Below are 16,328 nucleotides of genomic sequence, written 5' to 3' on the forward strand. Positions count from 1 at the left end.
ACCGCCCAGGCCCCCACAGCCCCTCAGTCTCCGTTTCGCGTTTCCCAGGCGGACGGAGGAGGCTTGTCTCTAGGAGGACGCCGTAGCGAAGCGGGTCCGCTGCTGTCATGGCGGCGGTTCTCTCAATGTCAGCGGCTCTCAGGCACCTTGCGAGGGGCGGCAGCGCGGCCGCTGCTCGCCGGACGCTGGGCAGGTAAGGGGGGTCCTGGGCACTCCCTCCGGCCTGAGCTCTGCCGACGCCCCTCTCCGTGCTGGTGCTGCTGAGGACCGGAGCCTGGCGGGCCCGCTGTAGAGGCCTGGGCGCCGGGGGGCCGGGGCCGCGCTCCAGACCGGGCACGTAGGAAACTTCTCTTGCAGGAGAAGCTGCCCTGGGCTTGGCTCCCCCCTGCTCTGCTCCTTGAACGCCGGGGGGGCCGGCCCGCAGGCAGCACTGGGTTCCCTCATGTGTGAGGTGAAACCTTCAGCCCTTTTGTTCTGCCTTTAGCACGGTCGTAATTTCTTCAAGCAAAGGTGAGACCTCCTGGAAGGTGCTGACATGACCCCGGCTTGGGGGGGGAGCAGGAGAGGGGCTGCTGGGCAGGGGTTGGGGGCCGCAGTGCGGGTTCCTGCTGTGCTCGTTACATCTGGGAGGTTGGGAAAATCACTTCAGGTGCTTATGTCGCAAGCCCCACTCGGCTGCTGCCTAGTCCTGGAGGTGGGTGTAGCTCACAGACACCGTTCTGACTTGGAAGCTCTCGAAATGCCTAACGTCCTCCTCCTGGTTGTGTCCAGAAGGGCCTTGGTCTCTCCACGCCTGAGCATCTTGGTCCTTAACTGAGGCAAAGCCCCCGTGAGAACTCACAAAGGAGGCACTTCTTGGCCCAGCTCCTGTAGGGCCCAATCTGGAAATGAGGCTTCACGCAGTGTAGAAGAAGGAAGTATTGCTGTTGCTGCTATTCCCAAACCTGGTGACTGTTGGGGACTTCAGTTCTCTCTTGTTCATGGGTATTTAATTCTGCAGTCTAGGAGAGTGACCTGAGCACCAGGCATGAAGATATTCAGAGGTGTTCTTTATGTTTCCTTTTAAAGCATTTCCACTTTATGTGAAATAATTCAATATTCATTGGGATACAAAGAGAACACAAGAGTAGACCTGACTTTCTAGCTTAAGAGTTGTGGTACGTACCTCATTCAAACCCCAGCTCCAGTGAATAACTAACATAAAACACTGAAACAAAAAATGAATCTCGGGTCTTCTTTTTCCCAAGTATCAGCATCTCGGACCTTTTTTCTCACCATCTCTTCTTCACTAAACTGTAGTCATGTTCCTTCTTTCTCTGTCTCTATGAATATATAAATATTCCATATAAGGTAGATAGCTTCTTCAGGAGGAATTGAAGACATTCAGTCCACTATACCTTGTTGTCTGGTGGTTGTAGTATTTGTTTGCGGGGGGGATGAAAGATGCATCTTTCAATTCATGGATCAGTGTTCTAGCCACTGAGCTATTAGATTGAGAGACAGAATCCATTATCTCCTTCCCCATCAAAAAGGAGCCACCTTTGGCTTGTGAAAGGAAGCACTCGGTGCATAGTTACAACAGGTTCTTGTGACAGGTCCTGCAGTTCCTCGCAACCCAGAGTAAAGTGTTTACATCTCAGAGGGGCAAGATTTGAGTGATGTCCCTGTCTTAAAGTTCCCCATTTGCTAGTTTAGGCAGCTTGCTGCTGAAGGCATCTGCCATTCTTAGACACCTAATGCTTCTTGTGAATTACGTAGCAGTTTTAGCACACTGCTGTATGTTCAGTAAACTCTGTTAGTAGACTGCAACATGCCTAAAACCTGGACAGTTGCAGTGCTTAATATTATGACACCAATTCCCTTTTTCTAGTGGTTCTCAACTTCATTAGATTTAAGGCAGCCCTCAGAAAATGCCATTCTTTGCTCTCACTTTTTTTTTTTTAAATGCAGTAAAGAACAGTTCTTCTGTTGCAAAGAGCTCGGAAAGGCCAAAACAGGTCAGAATATTTTTGACACTTCAAATTCCTGTTTGAAATCTCCAAGTTTGTCTTGTGAATCAAAGTATTTTCACCCTGACAGTGCTAATATTGAGCAGCACCCTTCTTTCAGCAACCTTACTCTTCTAGTCCAGAGGTGCTAAACCCCCGGCCCATGGGACTCCCGAAGGGTGTGGAAATTTGGTGGGCAGAGTTGAGCAAATGGTGGCAATTAATGCTGACATTACTTCACAGCTGCTGAATTATCCAAGCCCTGGGGGCCAAATGACCTAACCATGCAAAGGTGGGCCAGGCTGATGGGGCCCAGCCTGCCAATCTGGCACGCACAGGGCTAAGGCTGGGCTGAGGCTAGGTCAGGTTCAGTACAGTGTGTGTCGGGCTGAGTGGTGGGCCTGATCTGATGCGTGGCCCCAATATGGTGTGTGAGACTGGGGCTCAATCTGTCATCTATTGCATTGGGCCCCAGCACTGTGCACACTAGATTGGGCCCACGGACCCACCCCACACCAGTCTTCTGGTCTGGGGTCTAAAAGGCTGTGCACCACTGATCCAGTTTTTTAGTCTTCCTCTATCGGTGCTTCTATAAAATAGGGAAGTATTCTTATCCCCATTACAGGGTTGTTGTAGATAAATACATCAGGCTGTGAAGTGTTTGTTCACCAAGGGTTATGTAAATTTTAAAAAAGTCATATGTTACTTCAATATAGTCTTGCTGTGTTGTCACCAAGACTCAACTCTCTTGAGGCTCTGTGTGGACGTGACAGTCCACTATTGCTATGTGAACTGGAAGATTGAGTCAGGGTGCTAAATGATTTTTAAGATCAAATGAAACAAGCAAGGGAGCTAGAAAGTTTTGTGGTCATTCTGTCCTGGCAATCGTATTCTTTAGAAATGTGTTTTATTGTATTCCTAAAACTTTTTTCCTTTTTTTCTCCTTTTTTGTGCAAAGGCATGGTGGGGGAAGTGAAACCATTGAATGTAGGTAAATTAATGCCACCCAACAGTTGCATTCAGACTGTCATTGGTAAGAAGGTAATGAGTCCTGCTCCTGCAATGAGCTCTGCTGACATTCCAACAAACTTGAAAGCTTGTAAGAGTAAGTTAGACAAGTACTTATCTGGAATAGTTTAGTCTGATCCCCCTTTGATCATGTTGGACTAGATGACCTCTTAAGGTCACTTTCAGCCCTACTTTTCTATGATTCTGTGACATGAAGCATCTTTCAGAATCAGGTTCCTGGTATTTTTTCTATTCTACAATCTACTTTCTAAGAAGACAATATGTCCCAAGGATAATTGGAGCACAGTTAGGTTAGGAATATAGTGGTATAATAAACTCCAATATGTTTGATTTTTGAGGGTTTGTACATCAGTCTTAAAACTTGTTTCTTTTAACAAAAGTATAGTATGCATAGACTTTGATCTTCTCACAGCTATGATAGATGGTCTTTCTTGAAAGATGTGGTTCCTACAAGACAATTTTGTAGCAAGAATGTCATAAATGTGATTACACGTGTTGTGCTATTTCATAAGTATGTGGTTGATTATCAGTATGTGGAAAGAGAAATGTATTTTTATCAAGGGTATGGTAGAAATTCTTCAATCTTGTATATTCATACCTTTTGTCCAAGGAAATTAAGAAACTGAGGGCTGGATTTAAATCTTTCTTTATTATTATTGGTGGGTGCTGACAGACATGGAAAAAACCAAACAAAACAGCACTTTACTGGAAGAGGAATCGCATCAGTTCAACCCGGCTCGCTCAGCATCTGTATAGCTCATGCACTTTAGCTGGGCTTTTTTGGCAGTTTGATCCAGCAATTGATTCAATCAGCTATACAGATGCTGGGGAGCTAGGTCAAACTGACAGGATTCTTCTTCTGGGCATGTGCTGCACTTAGCATGGGGTTGCACCAAAGCTGAAAGTAAAGTGCTGGGTTTTTCCCCCCCCTCCACATGTCTGTAAGCACCATTTATTTTTGAACGCACCTGTATGACTACAGTACATGCAAATAAAAATAATCTGCTGTGTCAAGTCTGAAAAGAATACGAGGGCCTTTTTTGAAAGGAAGGAAGAAAGAAAGAAATATGTTTATGGCTTTGCCTTTGCTGTGATTAAAATGCTGTTCCTAGGAAAGAAGCTTTCTGAACTTTTCTTCTGGAACCAAATATAACAGCAAAGTTAGTAAATCTTTTTGGCCAGATACAGACATTACATTTTTACCAGTATGAGTGATTGGAAACTGGTCTATATCCATAACAGAAGAGAAGTTTGGCGCACAAACTGATTTAAAAATGGCAGAACCAATGCATCTACTAGACATCTTAGACTTAGTAGCAACTCATCCCCTCCCTTTCCCCCTCCCTGCCCCCCCTCAAATATACAACTTATCCAAGAAAAATTATTCTGTACTGCCCTAAGGAGGTACATAGCTCCTTCATTGCCCCAGGGGGCAGCCTTTTGGGTTTCTGTTAGGTTGTGATCCAGTTTAGTCAGAAGGGGGGACAATGACTTGAACCGTCCATTAGATATCCAACTTACTGAAAAAGTGTTGTAACTCCTAGGCTGTAGGGCAAAAGTTACATGATCTTGGGTTCAGTCAGTCACTTGGTATGGCTTTTCCTCCGTCCAAGGAACTGGGAATTTATGTGGAGTTTATACACTTTGAACAGTATCACAACAGAATTTGAGGGAATTAGAGGTAGCCATTCTGGCTAGTTTCTTAGTATGTACAGTTGCTGAAGTCTAGTTGCTAGAGATCTCCCCAGGTTGAAATGTAGTTGCATGATAAGTCTGAATGTCTTACTGATATTGTGGTCACTTAACAAGGTGCAGTAAGGTTCTGCTTAATGATTAGATACCTAAAAGCTATGTAAATGTCATGGAGAGGCGGAATAAAATAAGGGCCTTAGCTCATTGTGTTTTCAAAATGCTGTATAAAGTGTAATCTTCAAATGTTTTAATGTTCAGAATAGCTGTCGGGTTTTTTTGCAAATGAGAAGTGAGAAGTCAGGGTGTTTAAAATTCTTCAGTGCCACACAGGTCAGTGATGGATAAAAGCTGGATTGCTGGAGCCTAGGTGAGAAACACCCAAGCTGTGACCCAGTAAGACCAAGGGAAGGAACCCTTTATCAGGGTGAGAAACTTGCTTGTCCTCAAGTTTACAATTGCTTTCGTTCTTCTTTAAGCACAAGTAGAAGAAAGGTACGGTATTGAGCCAATAGGCACTAATGGTATTTTGGTATGTACACATTAGCGACTCTTGGCATAGTCCTCATCTAATACACGGGGAGATTAAACTTTTCAAATGCTTCATTTTTTAGTGTTCAGGAGATAGGTGGCCTGCAAGTGGTGAATTGATGGTCTGCAAGTGGTGAGGTGAACCTACTTGGTCCAAGGTAGCACAATACAGGGAGGTAAAATGAGAGAACAGAAGAAGCAGAGGGAAATGCAATGCAGGGTCTGAAAACACGGCTAGCTAAGTGTATTATAGACAGCTCTGTGACACAATGGAGCTGCCTCCTAAGACGGGAACTTTTAAGTTAATATAGTAATGTCATTTAGATCAGTGTTTCCCAACTGGTGTGGCTCCAGCCCAAAATGCCATCTGGCTGACTGCGTACCACTCCTCCCTGTCTGGTGTGCCACAGTGCTTTTTTTATTTAGGTAAGTGTGCCATGGGACGAAAAAGGTTTGGAAATTCTGATTTAGATTGTGTTTCATAATACATTGCTTAGTCCACTCTAGAAATGTACTAATATTTTCTATGGAAACTGTGGGTAGGAGGGAAAGTTATTCCTAATGGGCTGAATACAGGGACTGCATTCACCTGCCTGAAGGTGTACATGGCATCTGAGTAATAGTTACTCGGTATTACTAATTGTAGTACTGTTCCTGGGCTTCCATTGTAGCATCTTGGGCCTGAGCCAGTGAGCCACAGGTATCAGACAAAGCTCCCTGCCCCCCTACATTGTGGGGTGAACGTGTTGGAAAAGGACAGCTTCAGCAGTGAACAGGCTTCTAGAGTTGGATAAGGCATAGGTACAAGAGACTCACTCCCAGAACCTAGTGTTCTGAGATGACAGTGGAATTTTGGTTTCCATTAAAAACAGTTTCTGGGTTTTCTAATTGTGGAGATAAGTTTGAAAATGTGACTCAACTGTAACCAGTGCTGCAGTGTCTGTCTGATCCTGCAGCTGACCTGCAAAATTGAAAATGCCCCATATGTCTGCATTCGGGGATTGTGAAGGGAAGTCTTCATCAATTGTGCCTAGATGTTGTGTGTGGCAGAATAAAAGTGTCACAGGTCCCACCTCAGCAAATATAACTGTCTTCTAGTTTAAGTATTTGTCTGCCAGAACTGCCACTGGCTTTCATCAAGGGAGGAGAGAAGATATCTGTTCCTTAGAGAAGGAGAACTTTTGCTATCCCTCCTAAGGGAAAGAAGAGGGCCCTGTGCTTTTGCCTTTACCTCTGTGGAAGTAGAGGTGGGGTAAGACTGTAGGGTTTGCCTAGGAGCCTGGGTTGCTTAATCTAGTCCTACTATTTACATCCCATACATGATCTGAAACACCTGTTCAGTCGGTACATCTACACATGCAATTATTGTGAAGCAATAAACTCCAGAGTTTATTGTTCTCAGGCACCTCATTTGAATGTGTGCCCAGTAAGACCAGGACCTGTTTGAACATGGGCTTGGGAGCAATAAACTCCAGAGTTTATTGCCGTTTGAAAATATGCCCGGGTGCATAGCACGTTGAGCCGGAATGGAGCAGCCCTGGTTGGCAGAGGGCCCAGGGGGTCAGCCTGCCAGCCCAGAGCTGTTCCTCCTAGTTCAGTGTGCTGTAGAGGGGCTGGCTGCGGCACAAGGGTGCTTTGGTGCAGGGCTAGTAGGCAGGCAGCCCCTGCACTGAAGCGCCTTCTTGCCTCAGCCAACCGGGGCAACGTCTACGCATGCACTGTTTTACTCCACAGTAGGATAGTCCTTATATTTACTAGTACTATCCTGCTCTGGGATAAATTAGTTCACTCCAGCCTAACAGAGGCACACATGTAAATGCTGAGATATTTACTGTGCAGCTAATTAGTCTACTGCACAGTAAACGTCTCATATAGATGCACCTAGTATGTGTTGATTGAAATCTTCATGTCTAGAGCTTAGTGTCTACCTTTACATACTAAGGTATAACCATTAACCAAAGCAAACGTTTTCTGTATGTATCTTGAATCTACTACTGCAATGACTTTATATCCTGAAGATTTGTAAGGACAATGTCTGGAGAGAGGGGAACTGGAGTAAGAATTGAATGCAATTACTTTAGATTTCAGAAACAAATGCTAACTCTCTTAATAATTGCCTTGAAAGGGCTTCTCTCACTACATTGCAAGACATGCACTTTCATTTGGAATTGTTGGGGGGTAATGTATTCAGAAAACAATGCTAGTTTTGGTAAGTAACTTTTCTGGAGAATTTCTTTACAGTTGGCACCTGCATTTTTTCCCATGCTTAGCAAAAAAAAAAAAAAAAGAAAACCAACAGCAAATTATGTAAGAATTTCTTCCTCTCTTGAAAAATCAGTATCCCAATGCCAACATAATTATATGATGAGAGAAGAGATTTGAATATCACTTGTCTGTAGATGAGATGTTAAAAATCTACTAGCTAAACAGTATCATTTTATCATGGGTTTTAAATATGCAATCCAGGATGTTTATGTTATAGCACAAAAATATTGTCTTGGGTTACAAAAATGACCTTGAATAAATTATGTTTGCCTCAGCCTGTAGCTCTAGGCATTTTTATTCAATCACACATAATTTTCCACTATACATCTCAGTTCAGACAATAGTTGCTACAGTACGTAATTAGACAAGCCAAAAAGACAGTTTTTGGATGGGTATTTTGTTTTAATGATGGTAGAAACTGCTATTTCCAAATCTGTTATCTTCCCAGGGCAGCTAGCATCAAATTGGCAAGCAAGATGCCAAATAACTTTTATTGGAAATTGATTACTTTTAAATATATGAAACATTAAATGGTACTTGGTACTTCTGTTTTGCTTTGTCTGACCTATCACAATATTGAGAAAAAAAAGCCCATGTTATATGATTATCCAAAATTTGTATTTTTATTGGAAAGCCAATGCAAGTGATGATGGTTATTGTTAAAGACTCATTACCAGGGGTTACTCAAAACCAGGGGTATTCAACCCCAGATCCAGCTCACGGATCCATTTGTTCTGACCAGCAGGGTTCCCCCAAGGGTCCAGAAATGTGGTGGCTAGGGAGTGGTGACAATTAACACTTTCACTGCTCCCTGACTGCTAAACTTCCAAGTCCTGTAGTCTAGAAGACATGGCCCCAAGCTTGGGATCTGGCTTGGGGCAGTGAGCCTGATTCGGTGCACATGGGGCTGGGACATTGGAACCAATTTAGTGTGTGTGGGGTCAGGGTTAGGGCTGGGATGGCAGGTCTAATATGGTATGTGTAGGGCCGGGGTGCGCCTGATACAGCATATGTGGGATTGGGGCCAGGACAGGTAGCCAATTCTGTTGCACTTGTGATTGGGGCTGGGACTGGAATGACAGGCCTCATCTCGTTGGAGCCAAGTGACAGGTCCCCATGTAGTGCATGGGGCATAGCAAATCCAGCCTGTGGAATGATCCTGTACCGCTTGTTTGCAGGGCCAAATGTGTGGCACCACTGTTCAAGTAGGAGCAGAAGCCAAGATTAATGTGATCAAAATTTAAATCCATGGCTTCGTCCTAAATGTGAGAATTGCCTTTATGTTGCCACTTGTATAAATGCCTTTCTAGAAAAAAAAATGTATATATCATAGTAATATGTTTAGATTGTTCTGAAATGCATACATTTTCCCATCTTAGGTAAGTTAAGTGTTTGTATAACCCATGTTTTGAGAGAGAAAAAAGAAATGGGTTCTTGATGATACTGCTTATGTACATGGATAATAGGAAAACATAATTTTGCTTATGGTTGTTATGTTTATTTTTGATCTTCACATTTTTCAGACACATAAGTAGCATCTTGCCACCACAAATGTGCACATTGTTGATTCTTTAAAATAACGCAGCACCTTTGTATATCCCTATATAGACTAACTAAATAGGAAATGTACATGAACACAAGCTTTCATGAACCCAAGTTCACTTTGTCAGATGCTGTAGGATGTGCAGAAAGCAAAGTGTAAGGAGAGAAAAATTAGAATACAAAAGACAAGGGAGCAACTGAGAGAGGAACAGGGTAGTGCTAGGAGATAATAAAGGTGCATATCTACCCTGCCCTCTCATGGGTTTCAGACTAACAACTACCTCTTTAAAAGAAAACCATTAATTTCTTCTAATGGTTAGAGTCCAGTTTTTGACATGCAAGCTACAGCTAAACATCTACTGGTACTAAAACATTGCAATGGAAGGATTGTTTTTCTTTTACTGCTACTTAATTCCTGTTATTGACTAGGTTGGTGGCTGTGGGAATGAAACTGTTTCCTGGAAGCTTGTATACTTTCTTAGGGACATTTAAACCTCCTAATATAAATAGCCTACAGAATAGAGTCTGTGGGGTCTTTATGACCAAAGTGATTTGAGGATTTTCAAAATTATTTTCAACTAACAGTTCAGTTAAGTGAAAGCAAAACAATTTTATGTTCAAACATTTTTTTCTGTAACAGAATCAAGTACTTATAAGAATGTAGTGAATGCTAACTGGGTTGTAAAAGTGTATCTCCAGATTGCCCAGATGTGGCTCATAATAACATTTTAGTTGCTAATAGTGATCAACTAAGGGAACAAGCTTCAAAATAAAATTTCCATTCTTAATAACACGCTTGGGTTTTAAAATTGCAGTTAAAATTTCATATTGGAGACCTAGCACTGAAAGGCCTGTTCTTTCTAAGCAGTGAATTGCACACTATTTTATTTTAGTTTACTGGTCTTGCATTTCAAGGTGACATTTTTTGTAGGCCAGTATATTTGGATACCATTTTGTTAACAAGCCACCTCTAGTTGTAGTAATTTGTATCTGTCTAAATCTTCATTTAACCTGCGACTGATCTTGGGAAACTAAGTTAACTTTTGACTGCACTAGACAGACTGTAGTCAGACACAGAATTTGTGTGGGCAAACATTTCTTGCAGCTGTTTAAGAAAGGAGTGTTAACATAGAAGGTTATTTTTACACTTGCCTTTAGTTCAATATTTTAAAAAGAGATTTTGACTCTAATCGAGACTTTACATTTGCATAAATACCTGATGCCATATCAGCTATAAAATTTGCACTCTATTTCTGTATTTTGCTGAGTTGTCAACTTGATGTCAGTCTTCCAAGTAACAGTTCCACAAAATGAAAATGAAATTTATATTGATACCACAACAAATCCTAATTCTATAAAATAATGCTCGTAAATTGTCTTAAAATTTCCCTGTGTAATATTTCCTTGTTAGCATTTATATTATACCTTTTATCTTCAAAAGGTTTCTTAGACAAGAAAACTTGGGAGAACACAATTACATAACCCAGAGCATTCTTTCTAGGTACTAGAAGACCTCGGTTGAAGCACAAACATGTAAAATAGTAGGTTGTGAGAGTAATACAGTTTTTCATTTTATAAAGGAAGAAACTTTTTTTTTCCATGCAAAAGTCTAGGATTTTCAGGGTATGCGTTCAAGGAATCCTCATATGTTCTTTTTGAATTGTCCAAAGTGAAACTTTGTAGTAATGAAGTTTTATGTGGGGGTAGATGTATGTTTCACATCAGACACAGTCAACAAATTATAATTTCAGTTTTGTTGCCTCTGCTTGCATAGGAATTTGTAGCAAGAATAAGACTGTATTCCTTTGTCCTGAGCACTAGTTTTGCCTGGGGTGGGGAGAGGAGAGGAGATAGGCATTCCACTTTAAAAACTAGTCAGCAGTTGCAGGGCTAGTTGGCGCCTTTTAGGGAACGAATAGTTGCCCAAATGGTAAGAGCATAAAGAGAATATAAAGCAGGGGGGAAGAAAATAGCAAGAGATGTCAGATGGGAATTGGGGAAAAAAATAATATAGTAAATAAGTTATTATATACTTATTATAAATAAGAAGTAAGCAGGGTAAGTAGTTATGTAAGGTTTCTCGAAAATGTACTTCCTCCAGTATTGTGAGGAGCAAGTAAAAAAAAAACCAACAAAAAAACCAGCTTCAAATGAAAATAAGAGGAAGGCGTATGGTGAGCGGGGGAGGGGGAAGTGAAGTGAAAATACAGTTAGTCTCAAAATAAACTGCAATCAAATAGCATTAGTTTAAAATGCACTAGTATTATAAGGTGATTTATCTCTTATTCATTTAATGTAGGGCTCTTACAAAAGAGCTGATGTTTACATTATATGGAATTTTACAATAGGCTTGAATTCTAAATTTCATTAATATAATTATTTACAGCTCTGTGGCAAATTTGCACTTAAAAGTTTGATGTATGGTCTTTGAAAAACTTTTAATGGAGATACTACCAGGAGGTAACTTGCATTGCAGTCAGTCATTTGTTTCAAATCTAAGGTAAGCATGCATAGGAGCTAATTATTCACAGTGGTTCCCATGACAAAAGAGCTTTGTGATTAGAATCTTCTTACAAAGAGATAATATTTAATAGTTTTATATAGTCTCTATTTAATCTTACTATTGCAGAGTAATGAGGCTAAGAAAAAAAAATACAAATATCCTGCAGTCTAATGTACCATTAGGAGTTGAATAGGAATGACTGTTATAGTCTAAGTTCTGTCTTGGGGGTTCTAATAATATTTAGAACACAAAGTGATTTGAACACTTGCTTGACAATGTTTACTCTTGGACGCAAGATTGCGCCATTGATGCATGTTCTGTGGATGTAACACTAAGTCAAGCATAATAAAGTATTGTGATGGCTGCTCCACTTAAAGTGCTGTATAATGCAAGTCTGCAGCAGACAAACATATGGGAATTGGAAACAAGTCCACAGATGCATAACATAGAAATAGTTTTTCTCTAAATTTACAAGCCAGGCTTTGTGTTTCTTGATGCTTGGTAGTATATCCAAAATAAAAAAGTATTTTATTAAAATATTGCCAATTAAGGAGTTAAGACACAGGGCTAGAAATGCAGTACTCTCAATACTAACAGTATATGACTTTAAAATAGAAGGGAAGACTTAGTTTGCATTTTTTGTTTAATTTTAAGCAATTCAAGATGCTCTTTTTCTTATACTAAATGCATACATTTTTCTAACACAGAGGTGGGTTGTGGAACATTAGTCTCATTCACCAGGGTTTTGGAGTTAAACCCTTTGTTGCTCTTTTTATTATGAAGAGAGCACAGTTTTTAGCTACTGTTACTCTTCATATGAATGTCTCAGTGTGCGTGTGGGGAGAAGATTGACATTTAGAAAACACAGACAGAGCAAATATATGTCACCTGTGTGTTAATCTGTACTCCTTCCACCTCCTTCTATTAGTTTGTTCCTACCCACCTGACAAACATAATCCCAGTATCAATTGCAAATTAAGGAAATGCTGCATGGGCCATGTCAAATAAATATTAGAAAAAATAGCTGTGTAAGAATTGGTTTTCCTCTAATACCAAGATTTCCACCATTTGCAAGGATTCTGCCAACAGAGTATTGCGATCTGAAGTTAATTTGCAGATTTTGAGAGCAGCATTACAGTATTTCATAGCTACTCACCTGATATCAATGGAACATCTGATGTATTACTCTATTTCTAAAGAAATTAGTGCCCACAGTCTTGTTCTTTGTACGTTATACGTTCTAAAACAGCTAGTACTGTGGTTTGGAGATGTTCTGAAATTGCTACTTTCTTAGTATGGTGAACCACTCCGCCTATTAAATAGGAAGTAAGTGTTCCCTATTTTATAATTATTTAATATTTAAATGTAATGAATTTCACTTCCAAAGACAGGCAAATTTATATATTCATAGACATTAGGGCTGGAAGAGACCTTGAAGATCATCGAGTCCAGCCCCTTGCCCCACGGGCAGGAAGTCATGTAGGGTCAAAGGATCCTAGCTGGATAAGCATCCAAATATTTCTTGAAAGAGTCCGGAGTAGGTGCCTGCACCAATTCTGGAGGGAGTCTATTCCAGGCCTTGGGGGCTCGGACAGTAAAGACGGTTTTTCATTATGTCCAGCCTAAAACAGTCATGGAGGAGTTTATGACTGTTGGTCCTTGTTATACCTTGGGGCGCTTTGGTGAACAGATGTTCCCCCAGATCCTGATGCTCTTAGCCTCTCATCATAAGGCCTGTTCTCTTGCCCTATGATCATGGACTTGACTTTGATATGATATTTGGTAGTTAGTAGCCAAAAGGTTGTTAAAACTGTTATTCTAATATTTACTAGCCAATTGCCTGTCAAGAATGATGGGGGCGGGGGGGGCGGGTGCTGGGATGGAGTGCCACTACCTAATGCCCCATGCTGCAGCTGTTCTGCTTCCTGCAGGGAGCAGGGTGGGGGAGCTTTGTCTGGTCCCCCCCCCACTTTGTCTGGTCCTCGGCGCGGCTTCAGAATCATGGCAGCACTCCCCCACGCTTGGAGCACTCCGGCTATTTCCGTCAGCCAATCAGAGTGCGAATAAAGTGTTATAGACAGACAGATGAACAGACTTAGGCTTTTGTAATATTAGAATTTTGGCTAATGCTAAATAAATCGTGCTATACAAAAATCCATTTTAGGTACAAATAGAAAAGTGAGTCAAAACACTTGACCATGTTCAGGGGTACACATTTATGGTGTATCTGAGTCCCTCAATATAGCCATTCATACATAGTTCATAGGAGGGCACTATTATTTAATGTTGCCATTCTGAATAATTAATTGCCACTTAAAGTAATGCCAAACCATGCTGTAGCTTAGATTAAACTAGTTTAGCTTTCCTTTCATCCAGTCACAAACAGTTTGCTGTGTTTACCATTTGCTATTATTTTTCAGGCAAAGAAAAAATAATTATGTTCCAGTGTTGTCTGAGAATGTCACTAAACAGTGAGTGGAGGACTTGCTGTTTCTCCAAAATCAGATTATTTGTCCAGCATGTGCCACAAAATAAGACCTTTAATTTGCCCTGTTTTGTTTTATAAACTGGTGAATAATTTGTGTGTTCCCTGCATATTACAAAAGTAACAAATTTGTTCTTGTGAAAATAGAATATTGGTCTTTTACTTCTCAGTAATTTCAGTACAAGTTTGTACTTGCAATCCTATTGCAAAAGAAGTATTATCCTTTTTTATTTTAAATAAGCATTTCCCACAAAATGACTTCTGAACTGTATAAATAAAACCCATTATGCAGAGGCAGTACACACTAACATCATTTTATACCCATGAAGTCTCTTTTGAACCATATAATTTATCTGTTGTTGCAACATCCCCTTCAAAGTAGGAGGAAATAAATTGTGCTAGTTTGTGTTGTGATAATGCTGTTGGTTATGTTCTGAAATTTTGATTATTTTTATTTATATTTTAAAGGCAAGGTAACAACATGGACCATCTTGGAACTTCTGAGCACACATGAAATAAATGGTGCCTAATGTTACATCAATTTAATGTATACATTTCTGTTTTACTTTCATGGTTTGTTTTTTTTGTCTTGTGGATTAGTATTATTATTTCTGTTTTGTCACTTTTTACATGAACTATAGCCTTCCTGTGGCATAGTCTATAATATTGGCAAGAAGGTCATTGGCTTCTTGAGTAACTGTTAAATGTATTCAGGAGTTTTGTACTAAAGTCATGGAAGATTGGTATACTTAAAACTTCTTTTACACTTAATCAAAAAACATGCATTTTCATGAGTGCCTTCAAACCCCACTGGTATATGGGGAACAAGACATGGGATTTTGTTTTAGGCTTTTCTCTCTTCTTGTTGTGATCAGATTTCCATTTTTGAAATATCAGATTTTCTTTAATATGCCTCCAGTCATTGACCAAAAGGGGGTGCTAATAGATCAAACAGTCAGATGTCTCTCATATAGAGGCAAAGTAGCTATTTTCTACAGTCTTAACTACTTGGTTAGATCACAGAAATGAGTTCTGCATTTGGTCCTTTTATAACTTGCAACATCAGCATTCTTGTAGATGGAAGATAAGGTCAGTAATGTGACATCTTCTGAGTATGGCTTCTTCATGTCTTCCAAGGGTGTTTAGAGAAAAGTCTCTCTTATGCCAACTTCTGTGTCAGTCTTCCTGTTCTGCAAGCTTTTAAATGTTTTTTGGTTGTGCATGTAAATGCACAAAGACAGAGAGCTGGAACTGTACACTTATTAAGGGATGGTTCTTTCAAATCGGTAGGTTGTATCTTCAAAATTTTAATACAAATAACCAGCATTCTTAAGTCAAGTATCCAGTTGTTTACCTAAAATATTTGTAGTATTAGAGGGTGGTCTAAATTTTAGTAACTCCAGGCTACAGTCAGTTTTACCAAGTCTCCAAGCTCTTCAACCCGGCTGGTATAAAGTAGACTTTTTGGTAACTGTTTTTGGCCAGCTTGAGTCACTGTACAGCAGAATTCTTCAGTAGTGGGGGTGGCAGTGATGGCAGAACTAGTGGAATAGAGAGGGAGAGACAGTGTTCATGGGAGCCATGGTTCATGGGAGCCAAGTTTTCTGGTTATGTCTGATCCTGCAGAGATGCAAAGTTGCTAAGAGATTGTAAACCAGTAATGTTAAGTTAGAGCTTGATATATTAGGCAAGGGTTCCTAGTAGGATATATAATCAATAAGAGTTAAGTGTTTTTATAATGTACATCAGGTCATATTTCTACATTTAAGTGTGTATGCTGTTTTAATGTTTGAGTGCTTTTGTACCTTTCCTTGTGATGATGCAATAGGAGTAAATCTCACCTCCTTAGTAGTTGCGAAAAAAATTGCTTTACTTCTATTTTATGGTTCTGAAATGGAGGAAATAAAATGAATTAAGTATAGGAAACACTGCTGTCCATTTAGTCTATAACATGGCTTAATTAATGCAAGCTGTACATGGGCCAGTTATGAAAAGTGGCCCTACTCCCTTAACAGTAGGAAATATACATGTTGAGTTTATCATTTGTGTCTACCTTAATTGAATATCAATGAATGGTAAAACATTTTTATGAATTTTTAACAGGAAGGTCTAGCAGTGTGTTCATTACTGGTTTAGTACATTGGAAAGACTGTTTCCATTCTTGCATCTCCAATCATTAGTCAGGTGCAGACATTACAGTTTTTCCAGTTTAGATGGTCAGAAACTGGTCTGTGGCCCTAACAAAACAGAAGTTTGGAGCATGTAGACTGCTTTAAAAATGGCAGATCCCAGTCTA

At 40.3% G+C, this 16,328-nt stretch overlaps 1 protein-coding gene across 1 annotated transcript in view; it reads left to right on the forward strand.

The window, feature by feature from the left end:
* Positions 1-15: 15 nt before the first annotated feature.
* NDUFS4 (NADH:ubiquinone oxidoreductase subunit S4) overlaps positions 16-16,328 on the forward strand; it is a 67,714-nt gene continuing 51,401 nt past the window's right edge. The window contains exon 1 of the mRNA XM_014527904.2: positions 16-193. Coding sequence (XP_014383390.1) covers positions 108-193 — 86 coding nt within the window. The 5' untranslated portion in view covers positions 16-107. The remainder of the gene's footprint in view (positions 194-16,328) is intronic.

The sequence above is a fragment of the Alligator sinensis genome, unplaced genomic scaffold (assembly GCF_000455745.1).
Source record: "Alligator sinensis unplaced genomic scaffold, ASM45574v1 scaffold573_1, whole genome shotgun sequence".
Lineage (NCBI taxonomy): Eukaryota > Metazoa > Chordata > Crocodylia > Alligatoridae > Alligator > Alligator sinensis.